At 39.2% G+C, this 17,179-nt stretch overlaps 1 protein-coding gene across 1 annotated transcript; it reads right to left on the reverse strand.

Moving 5' to 3' along the window:
• Positions 1-2,917: 2,917 nt before the first annotated feature.
• bckdk (branched chain ketoacid dehydrogenase kinase) lies at positions 2,918-17,087 on the reverse strand. The gene is made up of 11 exons (XM_023401626.2): positions 16,711-17,087; positions 14,607-14,675; positions 14,381-14,491; positions 12,269-12,316; positions 10,382-10,501; positions 9,982-10,080; positions 9,448-9,521; positions 8,655-8,783; positions 7,580-7,669; positions 7,207-7,362; positions 2,918-6,306 (listed from the first exon to the last, which is right to left on the reverse strand). The coding sequence occupies exons 1-11, from the start codon at positions 16,954-16,956 to the stop codon at positions 6,162-6,164; spliced, it is 1,287 nt and encodes a 428-aa protein (XP_023257394.1). The 5' UTR covers positions 16,957-17,087; the 3' UTR covers positions 2,918-6,161.
• Between the last annotated feature and the right edge of the window lie 92 nt (positions 17,088-17,179).

Below are 17,179 nucleotides of genomic sequence, written 5' to 3' on the forward strand. Positions count from 1 at the left end.
ATGCAGTTTTTAGCACTTGTTATGCCTTACTATACTATGACTTTTTATGCCTTAGTATCCTATGACTTTTTATGCCTTAGTATACTATGACTTTTTATGCCTTACTATACTATGACTTATTATGACTTTTTATGCCTAACTATACTATGACTTTTTATGCCTTAGTATACTATGCACTTTTTGGCACTCTTTACGCCTTACTATACTATGACATTTTTATGACTGTTTATGCCTTACTATACTATGACTTTTTATGCCTTAATATACTATGACTTTTTATGCCTTAGTATACTATGACTTTTTTATGACTTTTTATGCCTTAGTATACTATGCAGTTTTTAGCACTTTTTATGCCTTACTATACTATGACTTTTTATGCCTTAGTATACTATGACTTTTTTATGACTTTTTATGCCTTATTATACTAAGACTTTTTGATTATTTTTTATGCCTTACTATACTATGACTTTTTTATGACTTTTTATGCCTTACTATACTATGACTTTTTATGCCTTAGTATACTATGACTTTTTGATTATTTTTTATGCCTTACTGTACTAGGACTTTTTATGTCTCAGTATACTATGTGGTTGTTATGACTTTTTATGCCTAACTATACTATGACTTTTTATGCCTTAGTATACTATGCAGTTTTTAGCCCTTTTTATGCCTTACTATACTATGACTTTTTTATGACTTTTTATGCCTTACTATACTATGACTTTTTTATGACTTTTTATGCCTTACTATACTATGACTTTATTTATGTCTTTTTATGCCTTACTATACTATGACTTTTTATGCCTTACTATACTATGACTTTTTTATGGTTTTTTATGCCTTACTATACTATGACTTTTTATGACTTTTTATGCCTAACTATACTATTACTTTTTATGCCTTAGTATACTATGCAGTTTTTAGCACTTTTTATGCCTTACTATACTATGCAGTTTTTAGCACTTTTTATGCCTTACTATACTATGACTTTTTATGCCTTAGTATACTATGACTTTTTTATGACTTTTTATGCCTTAGTATACTATGACTTTTCTATGACTTTTTACGCCTTACTATACTATGACATTTTTATGACTTTTTATGCCTTACTATACTATGACTTTTTATGCCTTAATATACTTTGACTTTTTTATGACTTTTTATGCCTCACTATACTATGACTTATTATGACTTTTTATGACTTACTATACTATCACATTTTTATGACTTTTCATGCCTAACTATACTATGACTTTTTTATGCCTTAGTATACTATGCAGTTTTTAGCACTTGTTATGCCTTACTATACTATGACTTTTTATGCCTTAGTATACTATGACTTTTTTATGACTTTTTATGCCTTACTATACTATGACTTTTTGATGACTTTTTATGCCTTACTATACTATGACTTTTTATGGCTTAGTATACTATGACTTTTTATGACTTTTTATGCCTTACTATACTATGACTTTTTATGCCTAACTATACTATGACTTTTTTATTACTTTTTATGCCTTAGTATACTATGCAGTTTTTAATGACTTTTTATGGCTTAGTATACTATGACTTTTTATGACTTTTTATGCCTAACTATACTATGACTTTTTTATTACTTTTTATGCCTTAGTATACTATGCAGTTTTTAGCACTTTTTATGCCTTACTATACTATGACTTTTTACGCCTTACTATACTATGACATTTTCATGACTTTTTATGCCTCACTATACTATGCAGTTTTTATCACTTTTTATGCCTTACTATACTATGACTTTTTATGCCTTAGTATACTATGCACTTTTTAGCACTTTTTATGCCTTACTATACTATGACTTTTTTATGACTTTTTATGTCTTACGATACTATAATTTTTTTTATGACTTTTTACGCCTTACTATACTATGACATTTTTATGACTTTTTATGCCTCACTATAGTATGACTTTTTATGCCTTACTATACTATGACTTTTTATGCCTTAGTATACTATGACTTTTTATGACTTTTTATGCCTTACTATACTATGACTTTTTATGACTTTTTATGCCTTACTATACTATGAATTTTTTATGACTTTTTATGCCTTACTATACTATGACTTTTTTATCACTTTTTATGCCTTACTATACTATGACTTTTTATGCCTTACTATACTATGACTTTTTTATCACTTTTTATGCCTTATTATACTATGACTTTTTATGCCTTGGTACACTATGCAGTTTTTAGCACTTTTTATGCCTTAGTATACTATGACTTTTTTATGACTTTTAATACTATGACTTTTTATGCCTTAGTACACTATGCAGTTTTTAGCACTTTTTATGCCTTACTATACTATGACTTTTTTATGACTTTTTATGCCTTGCGGTTGTATGCCTCCATCACTCAATTTCAGATTACATCGCTGTTTATCCAGCTGACCTCCAACCACCAAAATCTAATCAATTCATCCTTGAGGGCAAATGAACATGAAGGGAGGTCACAGTGACACTGACCTTTGACCACCAAAATCAAATCAGTTGATTCTCGAGTCCAAGTGAATGTTTCTGCAAAATTTGAAGAAATTCCCTCAAGGCATTACCGAGATATCACGTTCACAAGAATGGGACCTGAAAACATAATACCTATGGCCCTGGCTGCAGCTAAACTCCAGTTGACAGTCCAGGTAATCCAAGGGCAGGAGGTCAGGAGGTCAGGGCTCTGTGCAGACCAATTAAGCTCTTCCACACCAAACTGGTTTATGGAACTGACTTTGGGGTTTTAATGCGTTGTATTCCCGGCGCGAGCACACAAATGTGTGTGAACAACGGTTCAATCATTTCTTTATTCTTGTAAAATCTCCTGAGTTGGTGTCTGGAGAAAATTCAACTGATCACAAAGGTTTAAAATAAAAAAAGAGAAGATCACTCAGACTTCCTACCAAATAAAATTTAATGTCTAAAGAGTCGTCAACATAACAGAAAACATGTGGGAGAAGCTACTTTCAGTCTAAAAGACAAAACACTCCATGGCAGCACATCTTGTCAGTAACATCACTCCAATATTTGGCTTTGAACTAGAGGTGATGAAATGATTTTTTTTGTTGAAATTACAAAAATGAAAGCTGGAAAATAAAAATAAAGTTTAATATGTTACATGTCCTCTACCCGCTTCAAAAACTAAAACAAATCTCTTAATATTTTCCCAAAGAATATTTTTTCAGTCCACCTGCACTTCTCTTTTTAGTCCAGCAGAGGGCAGACAGTGCACATGTTATGCTTCATACAAGTCACCGCCTGGTTGCCAAATTAAAAATGTACAATCCACCTTCAACATTTTACCAGCAACATTTTGGAATAGAAAAAAAAAAAAATCTCAGAATGATGCTGATAATCTGTTTATGTTCCTCAAAAAGCACAAAAACCTTAAACCATGTTTACCAGCATCTGGCAGCTATGTGGTGTTAACCTCTCCCTCCCCTGCTTCACATGCATAAGCTACATATATACTACATCTTCACAACCTTCAAAGCCACAATAAAACACATTAATTCATATACACGGCCTCGGCAAGAACACAGGTACAGATAATCCAGGCCGTTCTCCATCATTCAGGAACTGTGAATTATACAGGGCTATTTTGATTTTCATAAAATGGCTAAATAAATACGAGCCTCTCACAGATTAAACCAGATTATGTTTTGATATTTTACAACCGAAATAACTGGTTCACTTATGTTTTCACAGTGTCTCCCAAGGTAGAATCTCATTTTAACTCAAGGAACATTTTGAATGTAAACTAAAAAAAAAAAATGCACAAGAGACATTTTAAGTGCAAATTCAAAAGAACCTATTACTTAATTTGTAAGATATAAAATGTTTCAGAATCTTATATTATTCTTGTTTTCTAAAACAGAAAACAGTCTAATTTTCTCACTATTTAGTCTATACGATCTATGTGATTCTAAAGCTTTTAAGACATAACTTTAGAATAAAAATGAACCACTCCAGGCCAATGATATGACCAATAATCAACAGCAGAGTGTTTCTCAAAAATGAAAACCTGTACAAAAAAACTGCTTTGAATGCTAATGTTTTTAATGCTGATGGTTTAAAACTTCATAGATTTCCTATCCTGTTAATAAAAGCTCCAGATTTCCGATGATCTTTCAGATAAAAAGATAACAGTATAAGGTAATATAATAACATCTGCTCCCAAAAGAGATAAAACTGAAACGCAAATGTAGTATTCAGGTTGATCTGTTGGTGCCAATGGGGGAATGTTCAACAAAATGTGAGGAGTGCTTGAGGTGATTATCTGTTGTATAAGGGCAAAATTTCTAACCCACATGACTTGGCTTCCTGCAGTGTTATTTGATTCATTTAACTCGAACCGGAAACTCAGAGTGGCCAGGGTTGCTAATAATCTTCGGTGAGATCACAACTTGAGCTGTTCATCACTTTTAATGGGTGCAGCCAAGTGCAACACCACAAATGCCTTCGAGGAAATTAAGTGTGTGCCCCTGTTTGTAAGATGAATTGCATTGAAACACACAAAAGACAGAATCCTTGGAGAAGGAGATGGGACAGGGAGTGGGAGGCACTTTCTTCAAGTGTGGCCATTTGAAACATGTATAAGCCCTTTAGCCTTTAGATGGGGTCGGACAACACCTCGTACAACCTGGTTCAGGTTGATGTGAATACTGATGATAACTTGAGAAGGTAACTTATTAGGGACCTGGACATTTCTAAACAGGAAGAAAAAAGGTCAAAAAATCCCCAAATAAAATAAGAAAAAACATTAGATGTAGCGGTTTGTTGTCTTAAGCTAATCAAGTAGTGGAGATAATGGACCTGAATAATTATTAGCAACCTTAGCTCCCATGGATAACAGTGCAGAAACCCTGTCTTGAAATATGACTGACACTTTCTGAACATAATCTAAAGTCAGATAAAACAGAGAATAAAGAAGACAATATTACATAATACTTCTCTGGTATATTGTTACTCTGAAAGTTGATACAATAAAGTCAAAAACTGCTATGATCGGTGCAAATGCTAAGCAGTACAACAGGAAATTTACTCATTGTGCAAAAAAAAAAAAAAAGCTCAAACTAATGAAAATGACTGACATGGTGGGTGAACCGATGAAGGCAACGAAAAGAAAAACATGAGTATTGTAAAAAGTTGGCATGCAGTTGAAGCGTCACACAGTAAGGCAACTGAGCATCTCGGGTTTGGCTTCCCCTGCCTGAAAGCTCCGCACATATACTGCTGAACAAAGATGTTCATCTCGTCGTGTGTTCTCAAAACAGAACAAGAAAAACAAGTGTGTTACGTTAATGAGCATTCGGTGTTTTGGCAGTTACTTCTGTATTCATCAGCCGCAGCTGTGCTCAGAGAAGGTTTTGTAGAATATTGTAAAAGGGCTGAGGTTTACAGCACATGCTGGCAAACACATCATCTTTAATATGAGGACGCTGAAGTGAAACCTGTGTATCACTGCCAGCTTGTGCAATCTTCCCTTGTACACGTTAAGATTTTGAAACAAACAGCTGAAAACATACTGGTAGGATCTATTCATTCAAACTATGGTTGTACTGATCGTCATGGAACATGTGAGCAGCTCCGTGCACCTTGAGGAGATTCTGACATCGTTGCTGGAGTGTCTCAGAAGATTCTTTTTTTTTTTCTTTTTCTTTTTTACGTTTATCCATCAAAATGTCTGCTCCTATTCTGAGGCTAAGCAATAAGTAACTTCAAAGGGAACCTCTTTAAAACTGAAGCTCGTTTTTTTTTTCCTCTCTCATTAATATCAATGTCCTCTATTATGCACAGTTTGTCCTATTAAGCTAAACATTCATGAGTTCATACACCCCCCTCAAAACTTCAAGAAGACAAGCCACAGTATACAAAACACATAGGAAAACAACAGAAATCATCAACTTGACAGCTAACATAGCTTATAATCAGTCTAAGGCAAAACAAAACAAAACAAAAAAAGAAACAAGTAGTGGGTTGGTGAAATTAGGAGCTTTCTGACAACATACTGTGCATGCTCTCACTCTGTGGACCAAAGTCCTGTAGTCCATGCTGTAGCCTCGGTGGAAAAAACTCTCTGCACTCCTGCATGGCCTGATTCCTACGTTGGGATCTAAAAGGATGTCCGGTGGGGAGCTTTACACTCTGAAGCTCTCTCCCTTGCCGTCAATGTGGCGCAGACGCAGGTAGACGTCCGTGCCAATGCCCTGCATAGACTGTATGGACAGAGAGCCGCCCAGGTACTCAGCATAGGCCCGGGACGTGGGCAAGCCGAAGCCGAACCTGCCGGACAGACAGACACAGACAGCAGGTTTAAGATGGCATCGAAGCAAGTGATACCTGAGCTGCACCGATAACTGATTCACGCTTCACTGAACATGATCTGTTGTTAGCAAAAACATGGATACAAATGTAGATGAAGGGGCGAACGAGTGGGAAATGCCACCTGCGGGTAAATACGGGTGGTTATGGGATCCATGATAATGCCAAGGATGTCGTGATTTGATTAAGTCCAAATCTCCACTCTCACTGTGACTATAAATTAGAAAATGTGCATTTCCTTGTACCAAACCCTGCATTTACACTTAACCACCAAGACGCATTAGAAACAGAGAGAAACTCCACTGCTCAGCGACATTACCACCACCCTGGGTTGTACCAGGTTTGACCTGGGTTTTTATGCACGTAGCCCAGGAAAACAGATGCAACTAGGTTAATGATCTGGCTGTACATGTGTGGACAGGTATAAAGGCCTGCAGCATGATTGTTACACATTTCACAGATGTGGTCGAGACGCAACGGCTGAGCAATAATTTCAATAAGCCAACAGTCTGACTCACACGAACGAATACGTGACAGAGGAAAGTGTAACTTGTTACACCATTTGTCCATCATAATATTTTCATACGCAAACTGTTCACTGAGCCCTCGTTCGTTATAAAGGAGCAGTTCTTATGTTTTATATTTTATATTATCTGTCTGTATGTGTAAATAACACCTGTATCGTGTGTTCAGCCGTATTGAAACACCTGAAAGTGACAGATCAAAGCTTTAGAAGAAGAGACTTTTACCAGAAGGAGATGGTTTTGAATGTTTTGATAAAAACCACTTCAGGAACATTAGGAGCGAGTTTCTTCTATTTCCTCTGGTAAATACTGAACAAAGACATTTTCACATTCTTACCCATGCATAGGGCTGGACTGGTTTCCGCTGTTGGTAATGTTGTTGAAGAGGTTGCTCATGCGCGGATCCTGTGCACTCTCCTCAGCCGTGCTGAAGTGGTAGTCCATCACCTTGTCTATTATATTGTGAGGGATGCCGCCGCCACGGTCTGAAATCCTGAAAGGAAAAGAAGCTTTGAGCACAACAATAACTCCACCACCGTAATGTCCTTTTCTTTGATTTAAATGCTGCTCTGTTTAAACGACTCCAAAAAACAGTCGTATTATGTTTGTCACAATTTGAATCCTGTTCATTTAAGGCTCTAAAATTCACTAAATATTGCTGCAGTTGTTCATAAAACCATTCGGAGTTCAACTGACATTTTATCACTCACCTGATGACAAAATCAATGTCATTATTGGCAATGGTGACGACCACATCAGGCACATTGTATGGGGTGTCCAGGTGGCTTTCCATGGTGGCCCTGAAGAGACAAATAGACGGACGTAACGGAGAGTAAAATGCTGAGTTTGCAAATTCTTTTAGACATTTGAACTATGGCATGTTGTATTTTCATTTCGCTGTCGACTGTAATTAGTCACATTGCTGACAATGTGACTAATTACAGTTGATGAATGAACCCTCACTTCCTCAGAGTTTGGCTCAAACTATGTCTGTGTTCAGTTTTCATGAAACAAAAAGGACCTGTGAGGCTGACGTGTGTGCAAGCTGGAATCTTCTTCAGTCTCTAAACTAATTACGATCTAAATCACAAGAGCCTGTGAACGACCCCGTCTCTTCTGCGTCTGTCCTCTAAACCACTAAACAAGATGAATGATGGGAATGTGGCAACATGCAGCTGCAGCCAAAAACTCTCCCAGCTCGCAGGACTCGCTCAAAACAGGAAACAGAATGCAAAATGAAAACTACTGCTCATCCTCAGCACTCGAAGACAGAACAACACCGATGTTAATAATGGAGATTATATTTTACTGTTGGATAATTCTGGAGAGAAAAAGACTCACTCCATTTTACTGATTCCTATTGGTCAGTTTGCTATTTGCATGTTAAAGTAATTCAATTTGTAGCCACATTCAGATTGAATGAGATGAGATGCTTATGCTTGTATTCAAAAGTGTTTCTATTCCACACATCTTAAACTCCTGGGGTTTGTAGTTCCTATAAAACACCAGTGATGCAAGATGATACTCTAAGAAAGTTCAGATATTCCAAAAATCTTAAAGAATTTGGAGAAATTGTTTCCATGTTTGCCCTTGGAGAGTAACTTAACACCAGGCTGAAGCAGTGTTTGGCCTTTTACCAGCCCATACCCAGCCTCACAGAAGTGTGCTCTGTGTAGTTAAACCGCTGGAGGTCAGCAAAGGTAAGACTTTCAGCGAGGTGTCATGTTACTCTTTAAAAAGGAACAGAGAGTCAAGCTGGAGATGAGTAATTGCTGGTAAGGTCACCTCATGGCGTTCTTGAGGAGCTCGGGCAGGATGTAATCCAGCGGCAGAGGGATGAAGGGGAAGCGAGCTGCCACGTGTCCGTTGATCCTCACTCTGGGCGAGTTGCCGTACTGGTGCTCACACAGGCGTCTGCCGGAGAAGAGGAACGCATGACAAACTGTTCCACACAGGTCGTGTTCACTCAATCCCTTTTTCTCTGGATCACATCGATTTTACAGGTATTCATCAGGTATTCCTGTTGTTGTACACTTCCCTTGTTCATGTTCATCTAATCTCAGTACAGCTAAGGCTGATGGGAATGTCATTAGTGTGGCAGTGATTTGGTCATAAACCCGAGTGCTGCACAAATTAAATACTTGACAGTGCCAGATTAAAAAAAAGAGAGAAACTTTAGTTAATCTTAGCTATGTCAGAGATGTGTTGATGCAAACGTATTGTAAATGGAATTAAACTTTACAGGTGCTGATTTCACTGCCCCAAACAATAACAACAGATAAATCCATTATTTCCATGCTGTTCACTGATTATTAGTCCACACACAGAAGCAACTTTCCCTTGTGAACTTTCTTTTGAACTCAGTAAAAGTCACTGACTCCCAAAAGGGCATGTGATAAGATTACAAAAGGTAAACACCAATGATAGCTCATATCTCAGTCACGGCTGCCGGTGCTAAAACCTGTATGTTCCTGAGAGTCTATCAGATGAACTCTGACTTCTCTCAGTCAACAGAGCGCTCAGACAGAAAGTCATCTAAAGGTGATAAATAAACAAAGCTGCGTGGCTAGACACCCACCTGGCAAAGTCCACCCACTTCTCTATGATCTTTTTGGGAGACAGACGTCTGCATATGATCCCGACAAAATCAGGCTGAAACAAAAACAGAAACATGTTGAATTTTAGCCCAATCAAACAGGATTTACTGTACTTATTTTCTCTCTCCTACTGTACACTTGCTATTTAGTCAATGAATTCAGTTGCAGTTACACATTAAAATCCCATTTAAATTGCCAAAACAAACATGGCAGCTTATCTGATGTTTCCTTTCAACTGAACGTAGCCCCTAACAAATGGGCTATTTCCTCCTGTTTGAGTAATGTTTCCTAAAAGCTCCGACTCTCAGCCCTGAGCCCATTAACGCATAAATCTTTGAATAGTCATGAACTAGTTCAAAGTATTGGGAGAGACAGGTTTTAGTCAGACTTTGACAGGGAAATGTAACATATAGAATAGTAGAACAACAAGTAACCTTACTCCTAGGCTCAACATACATCCTGCTCTTAACCGTTCAAACGTTTAAAAATCATTTGAATCATAGAAACAGATGTACATTATCTTCATTCAGGGCAAGATGGTGCGTGGCCAACATTCGGATTCCCAGACGAGAGCACAGTGTTGTATCCAGGAAGCTGCGGATGATTGTCTCATCCTGAAAAATAGAGGGGACAAAAACGTCTTGATGCTTCACAGCCAAAACTCACGTCCAATTCATTTCCAACACCGATACAAAAAACTTGAATATTTTCTACACTCACACTGATTTGAAGATCAGATTAGCAGCTTTTCATAAGCAAAACCAGTCGATATTATGTGCAGAGAATGAGGTTAAAGGTCTTCATAGGTTCATAATCATCATTATTTCCAACATGGGGTTTGTCCTGCAGTTAACACTGTGGCTCTTTAACCATGAGGTTTTCTGTTCTGAGAGTCCTGGAGGTGGCGGTACTCACCTGGATGTGTCTGCGACACTCCCTGAAGCCCTGGGCGAGCATGGTGACCACGTCTTTGTGGTCGTCCAGCAGCTGCTGCACCAGCTTACAGAAACGAGCCTCCACGTCCTGATCTTTGATCTGTCAACAAACGAGCACACTTCATATCAAACCGTCACAGGCTTAAGGTAAAGTCACTGGATTATCTTAACAAGGAACATGTCATATGCCATAAATTCTCAAATACCGTCCAAGGCCTTAATTCATCTCACCAGCAGAGCCAACCACACCCACACTAACTTATTTTACAGACAGGACATCATTTCCTTTCTTGCTGTTTAATCAGCAGTGGTTAATAAATATGTCTGCCAAACCTTAGCTTGCGAAAGGAGCTATTTAAAGCTGTTTACCGAAGTGATTGAGAAAATTATTGTATCTGCTGTGCCAGTTTTCCGCAATCACAGACAGCCGGAGGGCAACCTTTGAGGTCAGACTGACATGTCAACGTGAACTTGTACAAATACAGAGCAGGGCAGAGAACATGCTCAGCGGGTCTGTCATTGCTAACGGTCTTACATGTACAAACACAGGAACGAGTCGGCACGTTTGCCTTCTTTGCCAGCATCTCCACGAAGACAAAACAGTGAAGTTAAAAGTCGAGGCCTGCGCCGTTCACCGTCGCTGCCAAGAGATAACTGAAGAGGCCTGACCCACATTCCACACTGTGCATATGTTCTGTAACTGAATCCACTGAGATCCTCACCACTGAGATTGTACAAGTTGCAGCTTTTGTCAGTTAAAGTTGCTGAATTATCACAATTTGTGGTATTAAATGATTTAAAACCTGCAACTACAACACAAGTGACACCCGAGCAGCACGACGGAACACATTTTGATCAGATATTATTTACAGTTTAGTGTCTCGGGCCTCCAGGCACCTTACAACCGCCCAGCACTGACAAACATACACGCATACATAAAGCGAGTTATTGCTTCTCACAGGTTTTATTGCTATTTATCTTTCACTCTTATCTGAATTCAAACATCTTTTATTGCCCTTTTTTTCTTCTGCTGCACCCGAGCACCAGAAACGATGTCTCGTCGCAGCTGAACTGACATTGAAATTTGAAATGTTTCCAGTATGCACTTATTTTTTCTTTGATTATTTTCATAAAATCAGCAGTTTCCTACGTCTCTACAACATTGTATAAAAAAGTCACTTCAACATCATTTTCAACACAGTATTTCAAGCATATTAGGATGTTTTTCCAAAGAGAAAGTAATTATGTTATTTATTACCCTTTTAAGAATGATTCAGCAAATGGCTGGGCTGTTTCGCTGATCTAACCGACTTAATGGCTTTAGCACAGCCAGCAGTGTTGCAGCAAACTGAGGTGTAAACGTTCGACACTCTGCAGAGCAAACTCAATGAAGTTTCCAAAGAATTAAAAAGATAAAACAATCTCCTTTCTCGTGTGCAATAACTCTATTTCTTATCAAATTAATCAAAGACAATTTTAAGAATCGATCATTTAAGTGATCTAAAAAGTAAAAAATACAAAACATAAGGCGGCTGTTGCTTGTCAGATGTGAGGGTTTGCCTCTTTTTCTCTGTTTAATCTATGTTTGTAAATCAAAGAGCTTTGGGTTGTTTTGGTTTTGGATGTCGTACATGATGGAAAACGTAATTGCGGTTAGGGTTTGGTTTGTCTGCAGCTCTGTCTCAACAACAAGTTCATGATTGGCTCAGTGCTGAACAGATCAACCAATCCTGGAGTCGCAACATGCAACACAAGCAAAATGTTCACACTTCCTGTTTATGGTCAAGAATTAAACTCCTGAAGAACTTGAGCTTTTGACCCTGTTTGTTTGTGTGTGTGTGTGTGTGTGTGTAGGAAGGACACTCACCGGGGGAAAGTCTATCAGCATGTGGTAGGCTCTGATATACAGTTCATGCTGTAAGAAAGGAGAGGACAGATGGAGGCTGTAGTTAGACAGATTCTCTGTGATCGTCCATCCAACCAGAAATCATCACACCACCAGCACCGGCCCCTGACTGGGCCCCCACAGCACAACTGATAAGTCCACATGTGGCTTACATTTACAAAACATTTCATGATGCTTCGATGTGATGAATTTCTCTGTGTTCACAACAAAGCCGAACAACTCCTCCCCAGAAACTAAGCTTTGCTCCTCGGTTACATCTGAGTTGAAACCGACTTGACGATTTCAAGCTTGAATTCATGGTCTGAACTTGTATCAGTTGAAACTCAAAACCTGCTCCAACCATTGTTTCCTTTACGATAAAAGAGCTGAGTGAGAGTGAGTTAAACCACCCTGACCTACATTACAACCAGTGGCATTCAAACGGAGCTATGCTTTATGCAATCAGAACAGAGGAGCTCCGTGATGCCAGAAAGGAAGGAATCTAGGTGAAAGTTCATCAGCAACAAGACATGCAGAGGCGGTGAATTGGTTTTGAAGAGCCTGCTTGGACAAACAGAGAGTGAGAGAGAGAGAGAGAGAGCACAGTGTTCCCACATGAAAACGAATGAGAAACTGAAAATAAAAACATTGCATGTTCATCCTGATCTGGTTTCATTTAGCTGCTTGTGTCTGCATGAAATAAAATCTAATGACTATGTTACATTTTCAGAGTCATATTTTTCTAGCTGTGTACATTGTGTTGTGGGTTTAATTAGCTGAGGTTTTGGGAGACGCGTGTATGCGGCTTGTGAGGCCTCCAAAGAAAGGGGTTTAAAGGAATTTTGTTTGTCCAAAATGGCATTTGAAAAACTCAACAGCAATGTGTCTTTCCAGGAACAGGGCCCCGCTTGCTCTCTCTGGACAGATTTCGTTGGAACGACCTTCAAACTGTTGAAAACAGGATTTGTTCAGGAGGGGCAGAGAAACATTTCAAAAACAAGTGTTGTCCTTAAGTATCACCGGTTCACATGACAGGTCCGGACCACTTAAAAGTCTAAATATAACAAAACTGGTGAATCAGACAAATTCACTTCAGTCTCTTGTTTGTGGCACTAAAGAACAAATTTGTTCCTGTGAGTGATTCTTGTATGATGCACAGTGGGAGTCAGGTTTTTGTGTATCCAGTGCAGTGACACCATTTCATTCAATAGAGGTGAGTGAATGTTTTGTTGGTAACGATGGATCTTGATTAAAGAGAAAATCAGAAGGGTTTCATTCTAGTTGATTTTTGTGTTTTCAGTGAATCAAACCTTTAAAATGACAGAGCTCATCATGCCCAGAATACTGAATAACGACGGTTACATCTGCTTCCAGCACACACGTAATGTTATATGTCATCTATATGTCATCTATATATAAGTGCTTTCAGACAGCGAGCTGCCATTGTTGCATCTGCACTGATGTTGTTCTGTATTTGTAATGGGCAGATATCCCACATATCTTACGAATAACCTACATGTTCTCATCCATCACACAGCTTAATGGAACAGGTTGTACCTGTAGCTTTAAGAAAAGCAGTTTCCATGTTCTGATAATTTAACCCATAAACAATTTTTATATTTTTCCTTAATAGGAAATAGGACAAGGAAAGGAAAAGATAATAGGAAAGCATAAAATCCCGTAAAAGCGTGATAAGACCATTTCATCCATATTGCACACTCTCATCAGCAGGTAACAGTGCATTTTCACCAGTGCATTTCTATACTTTACAAGTTGCCTATCATTCAACCACTAACACTTCAACATGTGGAGAGGACGAGACGGGGATCAAACCGTCAATCCTATGATTATTGCTTGACCTACTGAGCCACACCGGCCCCATCCTACCTGAAACAATGGAGGCAGCAACAGTAAATGCTCGCTGTGTGACAGCACTTCCCTCTTTCGTCCAAAGTTCAGTCAAGGCTCTCCTGTGCAGTGTCCTAGTTGTCACTTTCTTATTATAGTATCTGCTGCAGGACGGATGCCCCCTCGCTTCATGTGCAGCTTCACACTGTAGCCAGGAGCAGTGCTGGGTGAGAATTGCATTCTTACCACTTGCAGAATGGTGGGGTTGCATCCAATGATGAAGGGCAAACTCCGGAAGCCCTTGATGCGATGAGCGATTCGTACAGGCAGCTCCTTGTGAAGGTACTTGGCACTGCTCTAAGATCATACAGAGGCAGTAATGGAGAGCAAGTGAGTGAAGAGTCACAGAAATCAAAGAGCCTCTCATTACAGGTACACTCAGCAGTTCTCTCAGTGTGGCTTAAATATTTACCAAGATGTGGTGTCCATCCGGAGACTTCCCAGAATACAGCAGGGTCGCTAAGGTCAGTCGCACTGAGGCCTGAGGAGACATTAACATGTACGATCAAATACACATTCACAGTCAGAAATGCAGGTGACCTAGAAAGACTTTCTACTGTAGGTGTTTTTTATTTAACAAAAGGAAGTTCTCAAATCTTAAATGTTGTCTAAACACAAGCAGCTGTACAAAAACTAACCCTACATAAAATACAGTATATATACTGGGCTCAACTCTTTAATAACCAAATTCAAAGTTACATTTAGTTATACGTTCATGTCAAATACAATCCAGAAATGCCCAGGCTCCATTAAAAATAAGTCTAAGTATATTATCACAATTTTTACCCCAAAGGCAAAAATATATATTTAAAGCTACTAAGTACGTGACTCACTAATGGTCACGTAGTGTGGAAGAGAAACCTGCACCAACAAACAGTAAGTGGTGATTCACTATGCAGTCACTGGGTACCAGGGAACTGCTTAGGTCATTGATTCAAACAACGCTGTTACACCTACAAGACAATGATGTGCAACATGTTTCAAAGACAGTCGATGACAACCAAAGTCTTCCCAGAGCTAGATTAGAAGTCTCAAAAAAAAATTGCATTTGTGATGGGATAGGCCGAACCACATCTGGAGGCGGTCTGTGTCACATTGGGATCCGATTTCATGTTAACACCAGGTGTAAACGGGGCCTAAGTGACACACCTTAAGTCAACAGCTATGAATTTTACACGTTGTGTTTACTGTGTTATAACAGTGTGAAAAGGTAAAGTCAAGTGCAGTAATGGCAGGAGTGTGCCTCTGTGCCCAACTGGAATGTACATGTGCTCGAGGTACAAGTGGAAAATTTGACCTGATTATAGAACCAGATCACAAGGTCGCCAGATATGTACGGATTTATTCTCTCGGGACCATGAACATCCACAGCAAAGTCGCTGCAATCTTATTTAGCAACTGCACTTTTCATTCGTATCTGAAAATGCTGAAGTAGGGGGTTTTGTCTTATTTCAGTGTTAGTTCATAACACAGCTGCACATTCCTTCCTCATTTTACTGTGAAGAAATACTAGTGTTGTTTTGTTTTGCTTCACACTGAGTGAAAAAGATGAACTGTTTGTCCAAAAATTGGTTAAGTGTGTTACAAACTACTGAGGCATCCATGTTCTTGCCAGGAATAAAAAACTCTTTGGAAAAAAATGTAACAAAAGTGAACAAAAGAAGGGAGGAGTTTTGACAACGAAGGAAGGAGTTTGTTATTGGAGAAGAGGAATCCATGTTTGTCAACATTGTTCTTTGAATACTTACAAGCGTTGTACATTTCTATTTCATTTCTATTGACTGATTGTTTGCTAGTTAGAGGAGGAAGAAATGAAAGATCTAGCACAGCGGGTCCGTGTTTCTTTAAAAAAAAAAATCATTTATATATTCAATAGACGGAATATTTTAGAGACTGGAAAAAACAGCGACATCGTCATTGTGACTTTTCATTGGGTCAACTTAACCTCTGTAGCTGAAACTTAACACCATCAACTCCCCTGCTCTTAATCAGACATCTATAGTATAGTTCAAATGACAGCTTTGGGTTGACAACTTTTATTCAACATCGGTGATGTTGTGTCGCCGGGATTTTCAACATTGTGGTGTTAATTTGTCAGAGATAAACGTTTGTTAGCTAGCTAAACATTATGTCCTCGTGAAAAACCGTGATGGTGCATTCCAGACCTCAGGAGAAAATTGGTCAAATAGCGGTTAGGGCTAAAGTAACGGGTTCGGCGACTTTGGATTATTAGAAAAAACGGTGCCAGTTGGAGTGAGAGGTCGAGGTCCATCCACTCGGACTTGAGTGGTAACTTTAGATTTTAGATTTAAATTGTCTTAGAACGCTTACTGGCGCGAATCGGTCATCAAATTGGGACAAACGCGTATGTACTGCCTTTTTGTGTCCCTGAACGCAGCGCAAACCGAGCTAACAGCTAGCGTTACTGTCAAGCTACAGCTAGCTTACTCCCTCGTTGCCTCGGCAGGAGGACCGGGATTTCAGAGGAGTAAACTGGCATAAACTCACTTTCCTACCTTTTCTGCGGAAACGTCGATTGCAGATTGGTTGTAAAACGATGTGACAGTCTTCGACCGCTCTCTTGCCAACTCTGAAAATCCCTGCATCGAGGACGTGGACCGAAATCTGTGGCTCTCCGTGTTTGACATCGGCGATACTGTTTTGGTGACGGGGGCCAGGAAGAGGCTGCCGAGCCTCGGCCTGGCCCTGCAGGTAGCACCGCTCAGCATCTCCACCGCTATACCCGCCAGTCCCGGACGCATTTGGAGACGAGCTCTGTGTGTGTGAACAGGGCTGCCCCGTTCCCGTACAAGCACTAAGTGTTATGGCTGCTACGAGGCCATTAGGGTCGAGTCCTAATGGTGCACAAAGGCACGGGATCTGAATACAGTAGAGAGAGAGGGTACAGAAAGGGCTTTGTAAGCATTGGCCAGTGGGGGAGAAAGCTGAGGCGACGACATGACAGCTGAGCCAATCAGTCAGACA

The sequence above is a fragment of the Seriola lalandi genome, unplaced genomic scaffold (genome assembly GCF_002814215.2).
Source record: "Seriola lalandi dorsalis isolate HSWRI2012SDOR001 ecotype SW California unplaced genomic scaffold, Sedor1 jcf7180002053710, whole genome shotgun sequence".
Taxonomy (NCBI): Eukaryota; Metazoa; Chordata; class Actinopteri; order Carangiformes; family Carangidae; genus Seriola; species Seriola lalandi.

Coding starts and splice junctions, on each gene's coding strand:
- bckdk (XM_023401626.2), bottom strand. CDS start 16,956: ATGCGTCCGGGACTGGCGGGTATAGCGGTGGAGATGCTGAGCGGTGCT. Junction 10,081..10,381: donor AGTGTCGCAGACACATCCAG/GTGAGTACCGCC, acceptor TCTATTTTTCAG/GATGAGACAATCATCCGCAG. Junction 9,522..9,981: donor TTGCCCTGAATGAAGATAAT/GTACATCTGTTT, acceptor TTTTTGTTTCAG/CCTGATTTTGTCGGGATCAT.